The following is a 21,559-nucleotide window of genomic DNA, read 5'->3' on the forward strand; positions in this document are numbered from 1 at the left end:
TTAGATCAATCCTACACCTCTCGGATAGGAATCCAATAAAAATATCAGTTGCCTCATATGAGTTGTCCAAGGTGAAGTTTGGCACTAGTTGCCAAATTTAACATGTCGTCACGATCATCCAAAGGTCTATCCCAAGTGTCGCACTTGTCGCTTTCAACTCTAGACAGTCCCATAGAGGGTCATGATTTGCTATGTTGTCCCGGTGGTCAGTGTTGTCATGTTGTCAAAGTATGCTAAGTGTGTGATCACAATGTCGTGTCATCACAAGTTCACTTGCCTTTCACACTTAGCCATTTTCCTGAAAATTTCTTGACAAAACAACTTTACTTCACCGGACCCCGACTAAGCTGCACTGCGAAATCTTAAGCCCTCAGTGGTCCTGCTCTGTTGCCTGGAATTGTGCAGTACTTGAGGCTATTTTCCGGGTCAGTTACACTGCTCCCAGAGGTGAGTAGCCTATCTTCCTTCCCAGAACTGCGCAGAAACTACCTCACTACCTATCTGAATTGCGCACTTCACAAGATCAGTCATCAAGCCTCCCTCCTGCTTGTTGGAACCCCGCATTGCACAAAGACCTGAGTATGCACTGCTCCCAGAAATTGCGCAGAGATGTCCTCCTAGTGACTTCCCTCAGCCAGGACTCGCTGCTCTTCAAAACTGCGCAAAATTGTCCTTAGGTCGCTCTACTGTCCTGCCTTGTCTTCCCTCTAGAAACTGTGTAGAGGTGTCCCTTAGGGTCCCACCTTGCAGCTGCCATTGGTGCCCTTGACTGTGCAATTTTGCCTCCCAGTGGTCTCTGTGCAAGTTTCCCTGACAGTGAAGACTGTGCCCCGAAGTTCCTTGTCCATATCTAAGTTGCGCTTTGCGCAGTCTCAATGATCAGTCCTCCCTCCCTGTCACCTGGAACTGCGCAATCACTGGGCCCTCTCCCAGCTTGTCATTTGTCCCGGGCCCGAAACATGGTAAACAATGCATCATGCTAGACTAGGAGGTTTTGGATTTGATGTGGTCCTGACATGAGTGAATTACAGGCACAGGTACACTAGTAGATCACGGTGAGACGATGAACGAGATGAAGAAGGAGTGCACATGCTAGAAGACTTACTTGCAGTTGGACGGATGAATAAAGCACACCAAGAAGCAAGCAAAAGGAACACATGCATGGAACCATCTTACAATACCAAGACCATCAAAGACCCCGCAGCACCAAGCCATGCGGAGGAGAAGACAAAGCACACCCAAGAGTACATCCATCACTTAGCAACGCAGCAGCTTGACATGGACACCACAACCAACCAGTACATGTCAGCAGTGTTGTGTCAAGTTGTGTCATGAGTTTTCAAGGCCACATCACCACCATGGGCCATATCTGTTGTAACTGAATGTAATGTAAAGTGGAAGTCCAATGGACGCACACAAGAAGTTGAAGAGTCATGTCAGTTGAAAAGTCATAGGAAGTTCAACAATCATGAGGGTAGTCCAAGAGTCACAAGGGTCAAGCATCACCCTTGGCTATATATACCCCTCCCATTGTATGAGCAAGGACTTTTCACCTTGGCTCCTCCCACATAGCCTTGAGAGTAGACAGTTAGTTCTTTGAGGAGCGAGGAGTGGCTCCAATGTCCCACTACTGGGACTAGTGATGTATGGTGTACAGATGTGTCTTGGGACTTTTGCTTAATTCAGAAGCTTGTTAAGGCCAACACGTTTTCATGCATGTTTTGTAGATGTTTGTAAGACTATTCTTTCGGCATTTGTAATGCATGTTTGTTTCACCTGTACTAAGATAGTTGAACTACTTCGGTTGTTTTAGTACTTACATTGTTGGGAATGTGTTGTACTGGTTATCACCACTATCTCATCCCTATGGACTACTCCGCGGGATACTAGACAGACCACCTTTGTGTATTGGTTATCACCATTGTCACATCCTTGTGGACTACTCCGCAGGATACTTGACCATCTTTTTGTTCTTCTTATAACGACCATCACATCTGTATGGACTACTCTGCTGGGTGGTGTACGTGTTGTTCCCTTCACTTCGGTTTTAACGACTTCCACATCTGATGTGAACTATTCCGCTGGATGCTGGACAAACCTTTCTAGTTTGCATGTGTCTCTTCTTGGGTGGTACTATTACCTCTCATTTAGAAGCTTACTTTACTCTCTCCCTTTGCAGTAAGAAAACCAAGACATGAGTTACATTACGCACTCACCATGCATACTCATCTTGCTTTTTGAAGATACCAGCATAACACTCTCATGTGCTGAACAACAACAGCTAATGCAAATCGATAAGTAAATGGCAATCAGGCCATCATACCGGATGGGACTCCTCCACCAAATGGTAATTGGGTCTTCATACCGGGGAGATCCCCTGAATGTTGGCGGGTCCAACACCGTCAACACCTGGTTATATTTTTTGTGTTAATCAACAATTTCAGCATTCATGACTAGAAAATCATCTTCATCATCATTTCCTTCATTACCACAATTGAAACAAAGTGGAAGATTACCCTTTTTCTTCGTTGGTTCCTTTCGAGATAGATTTCACTACATCCAATTTCTCTTTCTGATTTCCCTAGGCCATGAGTAGGCATTCTTCTTGATCATCATTAGATGCATCTTCATCACTATCTTTTGATGAGATGATATCTTCCTTGGAATATAAACTTTTCTTCTTGAGAGATCTTCCCTTTTTATGAAATTTCCTCTATTTCTATGTTCATTTTCATCATCACTATCTTCTGATTTTCCATATGGACATTTTGAAGCATAATGACATATTCTACCACACTTAAAACATTTGAATTATAGCTTATTTTTATATTTTCCAGATCCTCTTTTTAGCTCTCTCACAAATTGAACTTCTTCTCCATCGAATTCAAAGCTAAAGTGATTATGGTCCTTGTGGCCTTTTGTTTTATTTAATGCTTTGAAGGCTACATCCCTTAGTCCAAACTTCTCTTTCCCCGTTCTCATCTCATATGCAGTGAGTATTCCACGTAGTTCATCCATCTTCAAGTTTTCAAGATCTTTCATGTCTTCAATAACTAAAACTTTTGGATTAAGCTTCAATCGAAGAGATCTCAAGACTTTCTGAACAATTGTTGATTCTTCAATCCTTTCACCCAATCCGTTAATAGTGTTCAAGACTTCATATACTCAAAGGAAAGAATCTATAATATCTTCTTCTTCAATCATCTTTAAACTTTCAAATTATGTTCAATGAGTTTGAAGTTTAGCCCTTTTCCCCTTTTCATCTCCTTCATAAATGCTTTGAAGCTTATCCCAAATTTGTTTGGCAGTCACAATGCATTACCTTGACAGATACCAGATTAGCAAGACCACTTAATATGGTTTTTGTTGCTTCAGAAATATTTACATACACTTTTTTCTTGTCTGCATTTGTTAGAAGAATTACTGGAACTTTATAACCTTGTACCACAAAATGCCACACATCAATACCAAGAGATATTAGATGTGCTCTCATCCTTATCTTCAAGAAAGTGTAATTTGTTCCATCAAAGGAAGGGGCTCTATTATCCTTGATAGCCATTTGTCCCTCTAAGATTTATCTTCCAATGGTTAAACTACTTATGAAGGAACTTGCTCTGATACTAATTGTTGGAATTCAGAATTACACCGAGAGGTGGGGTGAATCAGTATAATTACAATTTTTACTTATTTAAAGTCAATCAAACATCATAAAACATCAATCTCATAAATTGAAAAACACATGATATACGTGGAAGCCCTTACGGTAAAAACCACAAAACTTCTTTATATGAAAGATCTTGTTGGCACCAACCTAATGTTACATCAATTTGTACGTACCAACCCACTATTACATCAAGCCCTTCTACTACTTTGTAGGAACCAACCTATAGGAGACATCAATCCCATCTATTGGTTTGAGGCACCAACCTATAGGAGACACCAATCCCCTATGCAACTTTGTAGACACCAACCTACTGGAGACAATAATCCCCTCTGCTATTTTATAGGCACCAACCTATAGGAGACAACAATCCCCTCCACTACAAGATTTGTAGGCACCAACCTACAAGAGACACCAATCCCCATTACTGCAAATATTCATATGTACCAAACTACTCTCTTTCTTCTTAACAATGTGTATTAGTTGCTTCTACTTTCACCAAGACTACTTACTGCTTCTGCGTTCACCAACTCTATTAGTTGCTTCCACCTTCACTAGGTCTACTTGCTACTTCCTCCTTCACCAAGTCTACTTCTACCAAAACTTGTTTCTTTTGGATTCTTCCCAAGAACAAATTTGCACATCATGCCACATATCCAATCTTGCAAATTTGTTCTTGATATTTCTATAATCCCCTCCATTGTAAGATTTGTAGGCACCAACCTACAAGAGACACCAATCCCCATTGTTGCAAATATTCATATGTACCAACCTATTTGCTTTCTTCTTCACAATGAGTATTAGTTGCTTCTACTTTCACCAAGTCTACTTGTTGCTTATGCATTCACCAACTCTATTAGTTGCTTCCACCTTCACCAAGTTTACTTGCTACTTCTTCCTTCACCAAGTCTACTTCTCCCAAAACTTGTTTCTTTTGGCTTCTTCCCAAGAACAATCTTCACATCATGCCATGTATCCAATCGTGCAAATCTGTTCTTGATATTTCTACAATAGGTATCTAGATATCTCTTCTCTGTCTTATCCAAATTTCATAGTCCAAAACATCTCAGAAATAAACTCATAGCGAAAATGACAAGCTAATATGTTCAAACACGTTTCATGAGCATTTATGAACACTAACCTCCTCAAATCATATCTCCGAAATTTTAATGAATGAGGGTTTGGAATTTCTACCATAGGTACATTGAAATTTCTCTCGTGTCTCCTTCAAATTTCAGATTCTAAAAAATTATAGAAAGAAAGATATATCAGAAATATCAAGCTGACAGGTTTGAAGAATATTTCAAGAGCATTCAAAAAGCCTAACTTCCTTACAACATATCTCCAAAATTATAGCAAACCAAGACTTGTAATTTGAGTCACAGGTACATAATGATCTTCTCTCTATATCCTCCAAGTTTCATAGTTTGAAACATCCCAGAACAAAAGTTATAGCGAAAATTCCAAGCTGACCTATTAGAAGAAGATCCCAGGAACATTCAGGAAGCCTAACTTCCTTAGACCATATCTTCGAAATTATAATGAACCAGCGTCTGAGATTTTAACCACATGTACATGAAGATCTTCTCTATAGCTCCTCCAAGTTTCACGGTCTTAAATGTCAGAGATGAAAAGATATAGTGAAAATGCCAAGATGGCTCATTCACTGCATAAATCACATTTTTGCTTCCACCTTTAGACTCCAAGAATCACCCAAAAGTTATTCCTCGGCTCCACTTGCAACCTCAGATCTCTTCGTCGATGAATTCATGTTAAAATGAACTCATATGCCCTATTTTTATAGTGTTTGTACATTCATTTATGGGGCTAACTTGTAAATCTGGTTGGGTCAACTTGTTTGTACTGTGGATGGGTCTTCTTGATGAAATCTTTCATATCTCCTCATTCCTATGGAATTAGAGGAAGTGCCTTATACCATTGGAAATGTATCATAATAATCTTTCCAGCCATATATATTATTCACCCATTTGAGCTAGGCAATTGGAGTAAAAATACATTCAAAGACAAGGTATCCAAATGGGGCATCAAAAATCCAAAAACAATATTTCCAGCAATCTTCATTTTCCAATCTTTTTCTTGGACATAAGTAGGCTTCCCCCTATCTTTGGCATTACAACAATATTTTGCACAATTGCCATTACACCAAAACCTGTAGGCATTGGTAAACGAACACATCGCTAGATTTAAGGATCCATGGGAGGTGGTTAGACCATGTCAGGACACACTAGAAATTTACTGGCTTTTTTTGTGCAAGAATCTCCCCCGAAGTGTGAGATGGGTGTGCATCAAACCCATGACTTGAGCTCTGATACCACAATAATGGAGCATGATTTTTGTTACACCAAAACCCATAGGAATTGGTAAACGAACACATTTCTAGAGTTAAGGATTCGTGGGAGGCGGTTAGACCATGCCAGAACACATTAGAGAGCTGCTAACTTTTCTTCGTGCACATATATAAATATAAATAAATAATAGTTAAATAGACCCACAAGATGTAGACAGTAGAACAATTAGTGACGATGTGTTTTATTAAGGCACTCCTTGTGTGAAGGTTGTTGGTTTGAAACTCCATGGATACAAGAAATGTAGCCATGTTAAGGGTTGATGTGGCTCTACAGGATTTTGATAACTTAGATGCCCCTAGGTTGTGATTTCTTAACCAAAGGCTATTCCTGCAAGTCATGGGAAAACTAACAAACAAAAAAATAATAGTTAAATAGTGAAAAGACATTATAATGAGAATGCGTTTTTTAATTTTTTAATTTTTTTATGTGGTTCACTGTACCAATCTGGTACTAGTTACGTCCATGAACAACATCTACTTGTTATTCAGAGGAATCAAGATAGATAATTTCGATACAGACAAACATGTGATAGCTAGAGCTTTGACCCTGGGTAGGGAGGAAGACAACAGACCATTCCCACCACACAACTATAATGAAATGGCGTGCCTTATAAAAAGGACAAATCTCTTTGTGAAAAGACACCCTTGCCTAAGTATTTATAATAAGGTTTTCATTATGTTATGCCATCCTATTTATATCTAATTTCATACATTTTTATATACTATTTATTATCTTTATTCTATTTCAAATATTTTAGGCATTCAAACTAGATTGGTTTGTGACATTGAACAATTTTTTATTTTTATTTTTTATTTTATTTTAAAAAATTATAAATTTACTACTTCCTACTTGTAAAATATTCTAAGCATCTAAAACAATGTTGCTTGGGAGCGGGAGCAGGAGCGACCATTTTCAGAAGCTCCCGGTTTGGGAGCGAATCCGGGAGCGATTTTTAAAATATATATATATATATATATATATATATATATATATATATATATATTATATTTTTTAATTTTTGATACATATATGTCAACAAAAACATGTAGAATGATGAATTAGACATAAAAAACATAAAAAAACATAGATTGATCATTGAACCATATCACATCAATCATCTAGAAATTATAATCGTCATCAACCATGTCCACAAGTTAGTAAAATACATATTACAACTGCAACATATTGAGTTTCATCATCATGAATCATGATTCATCAAATTCAATCTTAAAGTTTCAAATTCAAGCTTTCAAAATTGAAAATTCAATAACATTTATCATCATTGATCACCAAAGTTGTACTTGTAAGCTAAGTTTAACCATTACAAGAAGTAATATCTAAGATATTTCTAAATCCTAACTTCTAACTGTTAACATGATATGAAATGTTATAAATTTATAAAATGAAACATGAATAATGAAATGAAATGAAACAACTTTAGTCTTTCACGAAGCATCATATTCATAATTCACATCATTACCAATGAGTTATAATTGCCAAGGCCCAACTTCAAACTTCAAATTTTCATTGTCACAGTGATATATTGTTTACAAAAAATATCATTATGATATGAAAGAGTCAAGAATCAAGAGTCAAGGACTCAAAACTCAATAGTTATGAAAACTAAAGTCTAATAGAAACTAAAAAAGACAAGTAAATTGTAAATCAGAATCTACATGTGGCCCTTGCCACGAGAGTCTCCAGGAGTATAAGCAGGTCGTGGTGGTCTTCTAGGAGTCTCCCGCACAGACCGACGACCAGAACTAGAACCTCCACGTGAGGGTGTAGATGGAGGTGGCGACAGCAAAGGAACAAGACTCGGACCTCGAGCACTGCTACTGGATGGTGGAGGTGGAGGTGGAGGTGGCATGGCTGCTGCAGCTGCTTCATCTTCATCCCTTACAATTTCCTCTTCCAGTTCTTCAATATGTATAATGCCATCCTCCAAATTATCATCCTCTGGGTGATTGTCCCAAATTTTATATGTGGGATCCTCATAAGCCCGATCACAGTAATGACTCAACAACCTCAAGTTGTAGTGCACATAAACCAGGCTTTCTGCTCGGTTTTCATTGAGTCTATTTCTTTTCACATTATGTATGTAGCTGTAGGTGCTCCAACACCTCTCTGCAGAAGAAGTATTTACAACCTGTGAAAGAACTTTTTTTGCCAATTTTGGCAAAATTCCATGCCCGCCATATGTTTCCCACCATGTGAGAGTATCAAATCTATCTCTGTCGTCCATTGCATGGAAGTTACCATACAAACCAGTGCCACTGAAGTATCTGCCTATTTCAAGGCGCACAGCTGCACATTCCTCCCTGTCAGGTACCAACTTTTCTGATGCTTCCAAATATCCTTTAGTTACCTCTGGATCTAAATGGGGTTTGGTCCTAACCCCACCCCCTGCTGCAGGTTGGCCCAACCAAGATGTAGAGTAGTATTTTTGGCGTAAGGATATACGCCAAGCAATGTAGTGGAAGATTAAGCCTATTCCACCATTCACACACACAATCATGAATCAGTTTGTACAAGTTGGGATCTCTATTATGAACAATGTCTTTTATTTCCCCCAACATGGTATCCATTTGCTCATACACCTCGCCAATCACTGGTTTGTCTGTATCTGCAAACCGAATCATGTGATAAATTGGCTTGGTGAAATCCAATACCTGCCTCACAATTGTCCAAAACTGCCCATCAAGAGCGGCCTCCTCCACCATTTCAAAACCTGCCATGTCAGCTACATTTGTAGCCCTTTCCTTTAATACCTGCCAATGTGGACTGGATACCATGCTAGCTAATGCCTCTCTTACCTTCAAAAGGCGCCTGAAGGTGAGGTAATAGCTACCAAATCTGGTCTTCGCAATCTTCAACAACTCCTATCTCGAGTGACTGCGGAAAAGGTCATGGGTATTGCTATGGTTTGTAATAAATTTTATCATTTGTTTGCCTTTCTTGTACAAATCACCAATCCATTGGTATTGTTCATTTTTTTTCTTGACAATATCATGCAACAGAAGGTTCAATGTGTGGACCAAACATCCAGACCAAAATATGTTCGGGTATTTATCCTCAATAATTGCTCCCGCTGCCTTACAATTAGGAGCATTATCAGTGATGACTTGGATGACATTGTATGGGCCAATACGCTCAATTGTTTCAAGTAATGCTTCTGCAATGTTGATGGTGGTCTTGAACTTGTCTAAGTAATCATGTGCAGTTAGAAAGATGGGACCACTAACAGACATAGCAAGAACACTTATCAATGGCTTGCCTTTTACATTTGTCCATCCATCAGATACAATGGACACCCCATGGTCAGTCCAAGAACTTGTCATTCTATTCAAAGAATGTGATATTTTTGCTTTTTCATGATCAAGGCCAACGGTTCTTGCCTTGTCATACCCAGGGCTCTTGTATCCTTTAGGGGCATCATTTATGGCAGAAACCATTTCGTGCCAATAAGGTGAGTGAAGAACATTGAATGGTATCCCACATGCATAGAGAAACCTGTAAACCTTTGAATCCACATCATTCCTACACCCCTCATCAAGGAAATCTGATATGGTTCTACGCCTTAAAGATGATGACCCTGTGCCTCCATATCCACTGCCTTGGGAGGACGCTGAAGGAGTTCTTTGTGAGTGTGAGCTTGGTTCAAAGAAACCCCTTGATTTTTTTGATCTGTGTTGGGCTTCCTCCTCTTCTCTTATGTATTTGGCTCTATCCGCCACTGACACCGCTGTACAAGTTTTGATTCCTATTTGTTTGTCTCCATCCCATGGCCTTTTCCCGCAGAGGTGTCTTCTAGCACGGGTGTATGAACCTGTGTAATCAATGTTGCAATGGGGGCAATGAAATTTAGTGGTTCCACCCCCTCTCCTTGTTTCAGCCCTGTTAACATATTTACACAATGGAGTTTGGTCTTGTTTAGTTTTTTGAGGGTCATGTTCACCCTCCTCCAGCTCCTCCTCACCGGGTTTTCACCAATTTGACTTTCTCCAGCTTCTTCATCCCCCTCTTCAGTTTGGCCCCTCCGTTTCCTACTCTCCAGCACCATAATAACCATAAAAGGGACCAGGAAGAGGAAAATGCCAAGAAATATAGCCAGGTCCATGGTGTTTGATGTTTGTAGGGTTTTGATTCCTGAATCTGCAAATTAATTTAATTTATTGGGATTAATTAATTTAATTTAAATTTATGATTTTTAAACTCAATAAACTAAATTAAGTTAACTAAATCACTACCTAACTAACTAAACTAACTAAATTACTAAGTTACTTATCTCTGCAGGCTTGCTCCTCGCTCCTTGGCACTTGCTCCTCGCTCCTTGGCACTTGCTCCTCGCTCCTCAGCACTTGCTCCTCGCTCATTTGCTCTTGCTCTTGCTCCAAAATCTTGCTCAATGAAGTCACAATGAAATTTTTTTAGACCCATTGGGCTTTTAAAACCAATTTTTTTTTTTTTAAATTTGATTTTTTTTTGCGACCACGGATTTTTTTTCCACCAGATCGCTCCCGGCCTGAGTCGAAACGCTCCCGGAGCGATTTTTTACGCCCGGGAGCGATCGCTCCCCGATCGCTCCCGGGCATTAAAAATCGCTCCGGGAGCGACGGAGCGATCGCTCCCCGAAACGATCCCGAACAGGGTAGGGAGCGTAAATTTTTTTTAGGGAGCGCGCTCCCGAAAATCGCTCCCATCCGAGAGCGATTTTGGGAGCGCGCTCCCGAGCCACTCCGGCTCAGAGTGCAATTCGGGAGCGGGTTCGAGGGGGGGCACTTCCCCGCAACTATGATCTAAAAACATATTTTAAACATCTATTAATATATTTTAGACATCTATTAACAATTTTTTTTTTTAAGCTAACAGTAAATTACATATTACATACATTTACATTGTTCATCGAAAAAAGATATAACTCGGAACTTTGAGAACCAAAAACCCCCCACACACACGACCATAGCCAATCAAAATGCCTCACTATACTCTATTAACAGAATCATTAATATAGCATACTCTCAGCAACAAGACTCGAAAGATCACACTGAGTATTAATAGCGTTACAATTTTCTCTTGAGATCCTTCTGATATAAACCTTTTTTTTTTTTTTTTTTTTCAGAGGAAAAAAAACCGCCATATTTTTATATATAGATATAAAAAGACATATAACAGAAACATAAGGATAACTCCCTACAGATTTGCAGAGGATGGCCGAATGCCAAAGCCACAAAATCCAAAAATTGAACCTGAAAGCCTCTAACAGGTCCAGCTAAAAGAAACATATGACCCAAGATAACTAAGGATGCAGCAGATTACAGAACATAGCCTCCTTAAAGGAGAAGGAAAACAGAGGGATCATTACACCAACAGCCAAATGGATAAAACACATAGCCTGATGCCATCATAGCAGAAAAACCCAACAAGGAGACATGGAGCTGAAAGATAGTCTACCGAGCATAGGAATCATGGAAGGCCAGAATCTTCTGAATAATAACCTGAATGGGTTCTTTGGAATGTTGAAAGATAAGGGCATTTCGCCATAACCACAAGAACCAGCAGGAAATAATGAACAACGATCTCGCCGAAGAGGACTGACCACTCCACCAAATAAAAGCTTCCTGAACAGAAGAGAAAGACATGTGAGGGAAACCAAACTGTAAAGACAATTCATACCAGATTTGGAGAGACGAGGAGCATTGAAAGAACAGGTGCACATTGGATTCCGCATCGTTGAAGCACATGGAACATTTGCTTGGACCCTGCCAATTTTTCCTCTGAAGAACTTCCCACGTGAGGTTCTTATTCCAATATAGCAGCCAGGAGAAAACGATCATTTTAAGGGGGCAAGAGGCCTTCCAGAAACAAGAGGGAAAGATCTGAGAAGAGCTTCTTGCTGATGATGAGATAAGATCTGCATAAATGAGCTTCACATTTGCAGATTGAAAGGATCCTTTTAAGCTCCAGACCAAGTGATCATGAGTGCCCGAACGCTGTACTCCTAAACTGCCTAAAGAAGCTTTTATTGAATCCCATAGCGGCCGCAATAGAGGAGGCAAGCACAGGTCCTCCGCTTCTTTCCAGACCGGGACAGAACCCCTCCATTGCTTAATTAATTTGTCCCAAGTGAACAAACCCTGCCTGTGGAAGGAAAGAACCAGCTGATGAGGAAAAGATAAACCCCACGCGCACGAGATGGAGTCGAATCCAATGAGAATACTGGTGCCTGAGGATAGGTTCCAGCTTAAAAACTGCAGGAAGAAAGGCTGAGTTTTTCTTAAACTCTGCCAGATCGCCGAACCATGCCTAATGCCGACCGTTCCCCTCCTGTACCAAAAATCAATGCACCTGCCTCTCATGTATTTTCCTTTAATGATCATGCTCCACAGTCCGGTTCCGAAAATACCACGGTGGAGGGACTTACAAAGCAGAGCGTTTCCAAAAGTGCGAAGGTTAAGGAGACCCCAGCCGCCATCGATCTTAGGCTTAGATAAGGCTGATAGTTTAACAAGGTGCATTTTGCTATGAACAGAGCGGCCACCCCAAAGGAAATTGGCGATCAATCTGTTCATGTGATTGATGGTACTAGAAGGAAGATAAAAAAGATGAGCTCAGAAAACTGATAGCTGAGAGAGGACTGCCTGCACGAGAACGAGTCTACCAGCCAGGGAAAGGAGTTTGAACTCCTAGATGGATATCCTTTTATAAAATCGTTCCAGAAGCCATAACCAATCCGAATTTGAATTACCTTTTGCTTTTAACGGAAAGCCTAAATATTTAAGCCCCTGCGATATAGAAATTGGAGCGATGCTCATCAGGTCCGCAATCCAGCGAATAATTTCGAGGTTCAAATCATTATGGTATAGAGAGGATTTTCCCCTGTTAACACTAAGGCCTGTAGCACGCTGGAACTTCAGAAGAATATCATAAATACACTGCCAGGAGTTTTTGCAAAGCATAGCAAAAATTAGAATATCATCTACAAAGAGATTATGAGAGAGGGATACGTTTTTGCATAACTTAACCGGCCTACAATGCTTCTCTGCTACTGCTCTGTTCAGGTGCAAACTAAGAGAATTCATGACCAGAATAAAGAGCAAAGGAGATAAGGGACACCCCTGTCGGAGTCCTCTCTCCGCCTGGAAAGAAGGGGAGGGAGATCCATTTATAATGACAGAGTATTTAACATTTTCTACACAGCTCATGACCCAATTGACACTTTGAGGCTTGAGGCCAATTTTTTCCAGAAGAATTCTTAAAAAACCCCGATCCACGCAGTCGTAGGCTCTTTGCAGATCGATCTTGAGGATGGCCGCATCCTTGTTTTTGGATAGCATAGAGAACAGAGTTTCCTGCGTCAAGGCGACCGCATCCAAGATAGACCTGCCTTTTAAGAAAGCATGCTGGTCCCTCGTAATGCAGCGATTAAGAGAAGGCTTCAATCTTTCTGCAATGATTTTAGAAGATAATTTGAACAAAATATTACAGAGTGAGATGGGCCTGAAGTCATGGAAGGTCTCATCGCCGGGGCACCCTATTTTGTCGTATTTAAAAACCCCGATTTTGTTATTATTTAATCTCATTTAAGTTGTGTTTTTGATCGCCTGTGGTTATTACTGTAATAGTTTCTTACCCAAGCTTACCTTACGAGGGGCAATGTGATATTCCAACTTCGTTGGATGTGGGGTTGTGAAATTAAGCACAACCTATATTTGTTTTTATATCATATAATGTGATAATAGGCTTCAAGGGAGCAAAATAAGTCAAACTGTGCTCATGGTTATAGGGTTAGTTGCTCAGTGATGTTGAATGATATTTTTTATGAGAATGTGATGAAAGAAAAGGTTGAAGTTTAAAAGGGAGTTGTTTTTAATGTGATTTTTTGGAATTTTTAGTGTTAGAATTTGATGGAAAATTTTGAGGTGGAATCTTTATTTGTGTTATTTAAACTGGTTTTTCCATAATATATATGGTATCAGCACTCTGAAAATCCTTGAAGGCACTTTTGTTTTGCAGGGTTATCCATCAAACTTGTGATTTCAATAAATTCCTACCAGATTTTATAAAAATTAAATCAGAAAAACAAACAACTCGGTTTAAAAGACGAGTCTTAAAGGACGAGTTTTAAAAGAAAACTTCCAAAGTTAGCGATGTAACTTTACCTATAAACATCATCCATAATATAATGTTGAATGGTCAATTTAACGACAATGTATGAGTTCAGCATCATATTCTAATATTTGATTGGATTGTTGTATTCATGGCCAGATAAACTCCTGGCTAGTCACTTTTTCGTGAGTGTGATATTTAAGATACGGATCTGAGGCACTAAGTTTCCGTTGGAAACTTCGAGAGTACTCAGTAGTTGATTCGTCCAAATACCGTACCAAATTGATCTTATTTTCATGAAATTGAAATTCTTTGCTTCGAGAGTCATCCTTAAAGAACACAATTACATAATACAATTTGGAGGATTAAGATAATGTTTTTGATACCAGATTTCCATTTAGTCATTTTGGTGGCATTCCAAAAATTAGTGGTTGGATAATTTAAAACCCATCTAACACATATAAAAGATAATTGACATATTGATGTCATCACCTCCTCCATATATAAAAGATAGTTGACATATCGATGTCCCCTCGTCACAAATTTCAAGTAATAGAAGCAGGTTTAATGCCAGTTCTCTTCATCTTGTAAACAAATGTCTAGACAGTGGAGTCCAAAGAAGCAATAGAAGCATGTTTAATGTCGATTCCCTTCATTATGTCAATAGGGTCTAAAGAAGTAATAGAAGCATCTCTTCATTATTGATGCTTCCAATGTCGATTCCCTTCATTATGTCAACGGGGTCTAAAGAAGTAATAGAAGCATCTTCATTATGTCAATAGAGTAGTAATAGAAATATGTTTATTATTAATGTTCTTAATGTAGATTCTTTTTCATTATGTCAATGGGTTTAAAGAAGTAATAGAAGTATCTCTTCATTATGTAAATAGAGTAGTAATAGAAATATGTTTAATGTTAATTTTTTTATTTTTTTTTTATTTAATAAGTGTGTTTATTTTGGAATAGAGTTTTTAGAATTTTAATTTAATTATTAAAAAAAATTTAATTTGATTATCAAGAATTATTAAATAATAAGAATTTAATTCACTAAATATTTTAAAATATTCTTAATAATATACTCAAATTAAAGATGGAGATTTATCTCCAAAGTAGTTACGTCATTTTTGTCTTATTAATTAATTGACTAATTAAAAAAAGTCATATGAAATGAGTTATGGTTTTTCAGGAATGTGGTAAGCCATGATATTGGCCCATGGTATTTTAACAAACCTATTTGTAGATATGGAAATGTGGGGTGAATTTCAATGGTTGAGAATCTTGTTTCATCTTTTTTTTTAATGTATTATATGTTTAACTTGTATATTAATTCTTTTTATAATTATTATTAATAATAATTTAATTAATTTTTATGATTTCTTTAATTTTAACAATGTGATATGTATCATGAAGTAAGTGTTTTGATGCTTATCATGGATTGATGTCTATTGATGTTTCTTAGCCATTTAATTTATATGAATGCACTAGCTTTGATCACTATATATATTTTTCATAAGTGGATCTTACTTATACACTTCCATTGTGACTAGTTTTGATCCCTTTTATTTCAATATTTCCATCGACAACCCTTATTTCCTATTTCTATATGAGAACTTTTAATCATTTTCCCTGAAAGTCATGACTACAAATATAAAAAATATATTCGAAAAAAATACCATTTAAAGATAAATAGCTAATGAGAACATTTATACATATATTGAATGTATTTCACAATGAACAATGTTGCACATTCATATTCATTTTAACTAATGGACAAAATGAAAATTAAGCATCTTCTCTTTTAGAAAATACCGAAGACATTTAACATACATGTGAGATGTGAAATACAAAAAAGATATTGGCTTAATAAAAAGAAATTTAACAACATACCTGTAAGCGGACTCATTATAAGTGGTGAAATTAAGCTTGCAAGGGATTGAACACCAGCAAGGAATCCTTGAGATTTTCCCTGCAATAGAGAATCATCATAGTACATAAATAACAAAATGGCCAATAAATCTTTAAATGTATTAAAATGATGTTGCAAGGATTGCTTGGTACAAAATGATTATGGACTGTTAATGTTGATTAATATTATAATTTTTTTGAGGAAACATACACACTAATAAGAGGGCATGGTACTAGTAGATTCAATACTCGTGCACTAAAAAATTACGACCTGGATAAATAAGTAACAAACATAAACCTTCTCTTGTCAATATTAAAGGGATAATGAATAAAGAGAATTCATCAAGTTTGGTTTATATTTCCCTTCCTCGTATGGATTTTCTAGTTATTTCAATACTAATGGATTAATATATAATGTGACTATGGATATGGTATTTTCTAGCCACAAAAACAATTTTATAGGAATAAGAATTTAGTGTGTGCACTTTTGGTTATTGGGAGTTTCATTTATGTGAAACCATTTTTTTAAGTTTGTAATCAATCACAACATATAATCATTTTCTATGGAGTTTCATAAGATTTGGGAATTGTCTATCTCACATAGTTTTTGGCTTTCTGGTGAGATCTTAGTATTGGATGTCTTGAGTGAGTGTGTTTGTCCTCTAAATTTAAAATCTCTTGGGATTAAACCCCATTTCCCAAGTAACTTGTAGTTGGAGTTACCTTGGAAACCTTTCTTGTTTGACCATATCCATGCCTTGAGTTGGTGGTTGAGGAAAATAAGACATTTTGTAAACCAATGTTGATTAAACTTTAGGTTTATGCCTTAGGGTGATTTCCTTACTCTAATCTTGTTGGCTTGTGGATCTTTGCATGAGAGGGGTTTGTATGAGGTCAACCTTATTTGTTGGTTGCATTGGTTACATGAATTTACCATACATATCTATATGGCACCTATTGCAATACTTGCCCTTGTGAATAAATAAGCTCTTTGAACTTTATGTAGTTGCTTGTTTGATTACTTGTATTTGCTTATTGATGTTTGTGTTTCATTTCATGCATTGCTTGATTGGTTGCCTTCTGCATATTTGATTTTGCTTAGATTGATTTACTTGTCATATTTTCATGCTTTATTCCATGTTCTAGACTTAGAAAAATATTGATTTTATGCAAATTAGGATTTATTCTTTTCAAGGTGCTAGATTCCCTCACTGATGCTTTCCCTGAGTTAGATGATGTGTACATAAAAGGTACTGGAGAGATTCTAGGAGTCTTCATACACTATTGCATAAAGTGCATGTCCCCAAGTAGGAGCCAAATGTTATCCACCAAGTGGTAACTACATTAGAGGCAACACTCTCATAGGGGTGTTATGTTGCTGAGACTATGAGCTTTCTTGCACAAACTCTCCAGACTCGAGAAATTCTCTTAGTTTCTCTTTTAGACATATCATTGTGCTAGCATAATTATGGCATATTTGAGGCTCCACCTTCACATCTCAGATTGAAAAATGCACTTGGGATAGTACAATTTCATTTCAACATGTTCTATTTGATGTTTCATTCAATGGTTTCCTTAATTAAATGTGGTGCTATAATTTATGGGTCATGTCGAGAAAGTCATAAACTCTAAATGAAATCCATAACACTTCATATTCTTATAGTTTTACTATTTTACTCATCATACCATGGGGGGCATGGTTTTTCTTTATAAGTGTCATCATTTCTTGGGTCAATTTGTATTAATAGGAAACTAGTTAAGTTAGCATCCTCTACATCCCAACCATACTTAACACTTTCCACTTTCCCCTTCACTCCACCCCATCCATAAAAGCCATCTCCATTTATGTCTAATTTATCAAAGATCGCCAAAAATATCTAAACGAAGAAAATCCTTAGCCATTAAAGCCAAAAGGCTAAGAGATGGTGCCCCAATGAAATTTAAAGCTTAAGTAAATTCCATTTCACTATGGAGCCATTTCCCCTCATTTGATGCTTGTCTATGAATATATAAAGAAAAAGGGGCTTGTCCAATGAAATGATCAATTAAAGGAAAATAAAAAAAGGGGTAGTGAGAACAATGTTGAGGAAAGGTAGCTCGATGCTAAGATCCCAATTTAAAGGGTTCTATACAAGAAATTCCTAGCTCATGAAAGCTAGATGATCAAAATATATGAACTATACATCATTATTGACTTTGAGGTTCATCACATGAAATTTTCCCCTTCCCTTTCATAATTTTTCATCACATCCCATACCTTTCACTTAAGGACTAGGGAAATGCACTTTGCCCTAGGACTTTACATATGTATAAAGGTTAATTGTTGTTCCCCCATTGTAAAAATTAGGAAAATCTTAAGATTAACCTTTATTATATTGTGTTGGAAAAATTCATTTAGGATATACCAACTAATGGCTCACCAAGAAGTTGGACCCACCACTACAAGTGGGTGCCTTCCATTGGGATCCATGTACCATGCCTTAGAATCCATGACATTGCATTGGGATTTTTGATGTTATATTGGGATATGTGCACTTCATTAAGATACGTGTCACTACATTGGGGTCATGACAATGCATCAAATGTTGACAGGGACGCCATTTCATCATACTTGACATGTAGTCTACCTAGAGATGACATCCTTGCTTTTAGTCGGATGCCTTGTTGACACACGTGCATGATCAATCCCTCCTTGGACCACATGTGAGAGGTATTTAAGGAACTTGAGGACTTTTAGGAGGTGGTTACACAAGGTCCCAAGTTGTTACAATAGTTATAGATGACATGGCAACTAGCCACCCTATTTTATTTTATTAGTGCCATACTTGAGAAGCTACACATGCCACAACACATTGGATTCTACCTTGGATGTCCCACACATGTGGGACTACATCATGCATGAGAAGGTTGTTATCTCCACTTCCTTACTTTTGGGGGTTTGTTGGAGGAGTGCCTAGTTCTTGGGCCCATGTTGACCTGATCTTCACTTATGAAAGGGATGTTGGCACACATTTTGGGAGGATGCACTTCTTCTAGCCCCTTTAGACCACATGTGTGGCCCCTTCTATGCACATTTGGCAATTTCTAGTGGGACACTCTTTACTTGGGGGATTTTGAGGGTGTTTTGTGCCCATGTTCTATTCTGCTAATGGTTTTGAGATGAACTCATGGTTTTTGCTCATGGTTTTTAGCTAACACATTGTATTCACATCTTGTGTTGAGGAGGCCTCTTATCTATATGAGGGGGATCCCTCACTCATTTTCATTCATTGGAGGCTAATGAGAAAACTTGCCTAAAGTGTTTTTGTGCATCTAGAAGAGGATATTTTCATATTTTCTAGATAACGGAGCAACTACAATGCTAAAGAAGGTCACTTTTCTCCACTTGGAAGGGTAAATCAAGATATAGACTTCTTGTCTCCTTTCGTTTAACCATTGAAGAATTGTTACATTGCACTTAGTTAGGACGTCCTAGGGCTCTTATCTCTTGCCTTGGCCAAGATTTGAGATCACCTTGCTAGTACCTGGATAGGATTGTTAGATCACCATCCCCCCACCACCCTGGAGAAAACCTAGTAATCCTCGACAATGCTTGAAAAACAACCTTTCCCTCAACTATCCCCCAATGTTTCATCTTAATCCATAAAACTCACTTAGATCTTGTATAGGAGTCCCATAGCTGTCTCTACACACTAGTCTATCATCTTCTTCAACCAAAATACCGTAAAAATCATCTCCTTTCCCCTTTTTTGTTTTTATTTTTGTTTTGTGACCTAAAACTTTACTTGCTTAATCTCTTATTTTGGGTTGTTGGATCCCATACATTTCATTACTATATTATTTGTTCTTTAAATCTTGTCATTCTAGTTGATTTTTCAAGATTTATCATTTGAAATTAACATAGTCAAAGTTTAATATGATTTCATTTTTATCTTTATATCTATCCATAATGTTTCAAAACGCACTTAAATCACTTGAGTTTATTTATCCATTGTGAGTTTCCTAAATTTTTGCTTGGAAACATATGCATTAGTCTTCTTCTTGTTTAAAGTCATTTCACATAGACCTAAGGCAACATTGAGGTGTTTTCATGGTCTTTACACTTAAAAAGGAAAGAGATTGATCTTGAAATAGGTGGAACAACTCAACAATTAAGTGAAATGACTCACCTCTTTTGCGCCTAAACCTCACTTCTTAAATATAGACGTCCAAGGTTTCCTAGGCTTATATTTCAAACTTGAATGCTTGGGGATATAAACTGTTATGTCTTATGGAAACCTTTAATTTCTCACCTAAAGCAAGCTTTGAATTTATGTTATACATTTGGGTATTTGGCAAGGTCTGCATACAGGGTAATCTGGGATTTCTTGCTCAAACTCTCCAAACTCAAGAAATTGTCTTAGTTTCTCTTTTAGACATATCATTGTGCTAAAATAATTATGGTATATTTGATGCTCCACCTTCACATCTCAGTATGACAAATGCATTTGGGATGGTACAATTTCATTTCAACATGTTCTATTTGATGTTCAATGCATTGGTTTCCTTAATTGGATGTCGTTCTATAATTTCTAGGTCATGTCATGAAAGTGGTAAATTCTAAATGAAATCCATAACACTTCATGTTATTATAGTTTTATTATTTTCCTCATCATACCATGGGGGGTATGGTTTTTCTTTAGAAGTGTCATCATTTCTTGGGTCAATTTGTACTAGTAGGAAACTATTTATGTTAGCATCCTCCACATCTCAACCATACTTAACACTTAACACTTTCCACTTTACCCTTCTCTCCATCCTACCCATAAAAATCCATCTCCATTCATGTTTGATTTACCAAAGATCACCAAAAAGATCTAAACAAAGAAAATCCCCAGTCATTAAAGGAAAAAATCTAAGCGATGGAGAGCCAATGAAATGTAAATCTTAAGTAAATGACACTTTATTATGAAGCCATTTCCCCTAGTCTAATGCTTGTTTATGAATATCTAAAGGAAAATGGATTTGTTCAATGAAATGAACAATTAAAAGAAAAGAAAAAAAGGGTAGTCAGAATAATGTTGAGGAAAGGTAGCTCAATGCTAAGCCCCCAATTTAAAGGGTTCTATACATAAAATTCCTAGCTATTGAAAGCAAGGTGATCAAAATATAAGAACTATACATCATTACATGACTTTGAGGTTCATCACATGAATTTTTCCCCTTCCCTTTCATAATTTTTCATCACATCCCCTACCTTTCACTTAAGGACTTGGAAATACACTTTTCCCTAGAACTTGACGTATGTATAAGGGTTAATTTTTGTTCCCCCATTGTACAAATTAGGAAAATCTTAAAATTAACCTTTATTATGTTGTGGTGGAAGAAATCATTAAGGATATACCACCTAATGGCTTACCAAGAAGTTGGAACCACCACTACAAGTGGGTGCCTTGCATTGGGATCCATGTACCATGCCTTAGAATCAATGACACTGCATTGGGATTCATGATGTTACATTGGGATCTATGTACTT

The 21,559-nt window shown here is 37.4% G+C and overlaps 1 protein-coding gene across 2 annotated transcripts in view; it reads right to left on the reverse strand.

Annotated features, from left to right (window-relative positions):
• The window catches only part of LOC149250448 (uncharacterized), a 549,018-nt gene that overhangs the window by 72,752 nt on the left and 454,707 nt on the right, over positions 1-21,559 (reverse strand). The window contains exon 12 of one of the 2 annotated variants that reach the window (XM_089459091.1): positions 16,027-16,105. In XM_089459091.1, the coding sequence (XP_089315217.1) occupies positions 16,027-16,105 (79 nt within the window). Of the gene's footprint in view, positions 1-16,026; positions 16,106-21,559 lie in introns of those variants that run through there. The other variant, XM_089459093.1, reaches the window with a different exon arrangement.

The sequence above is a fragment of the Pinus tabuliformis genome, chromosome 7 (genome assembly GCF_031772625.1).
Source record: "Pinus tabuliformis cultivar Carrire ecotype Pingquan chromosome 7, CPIR1, whole genome shotgun sequence".
NCBI lineage: Eukaryota > Viridiplantae > Streptophyta > Pinopsida > Pinales > Pinaceae > Pinus > Pinus tabuliformis.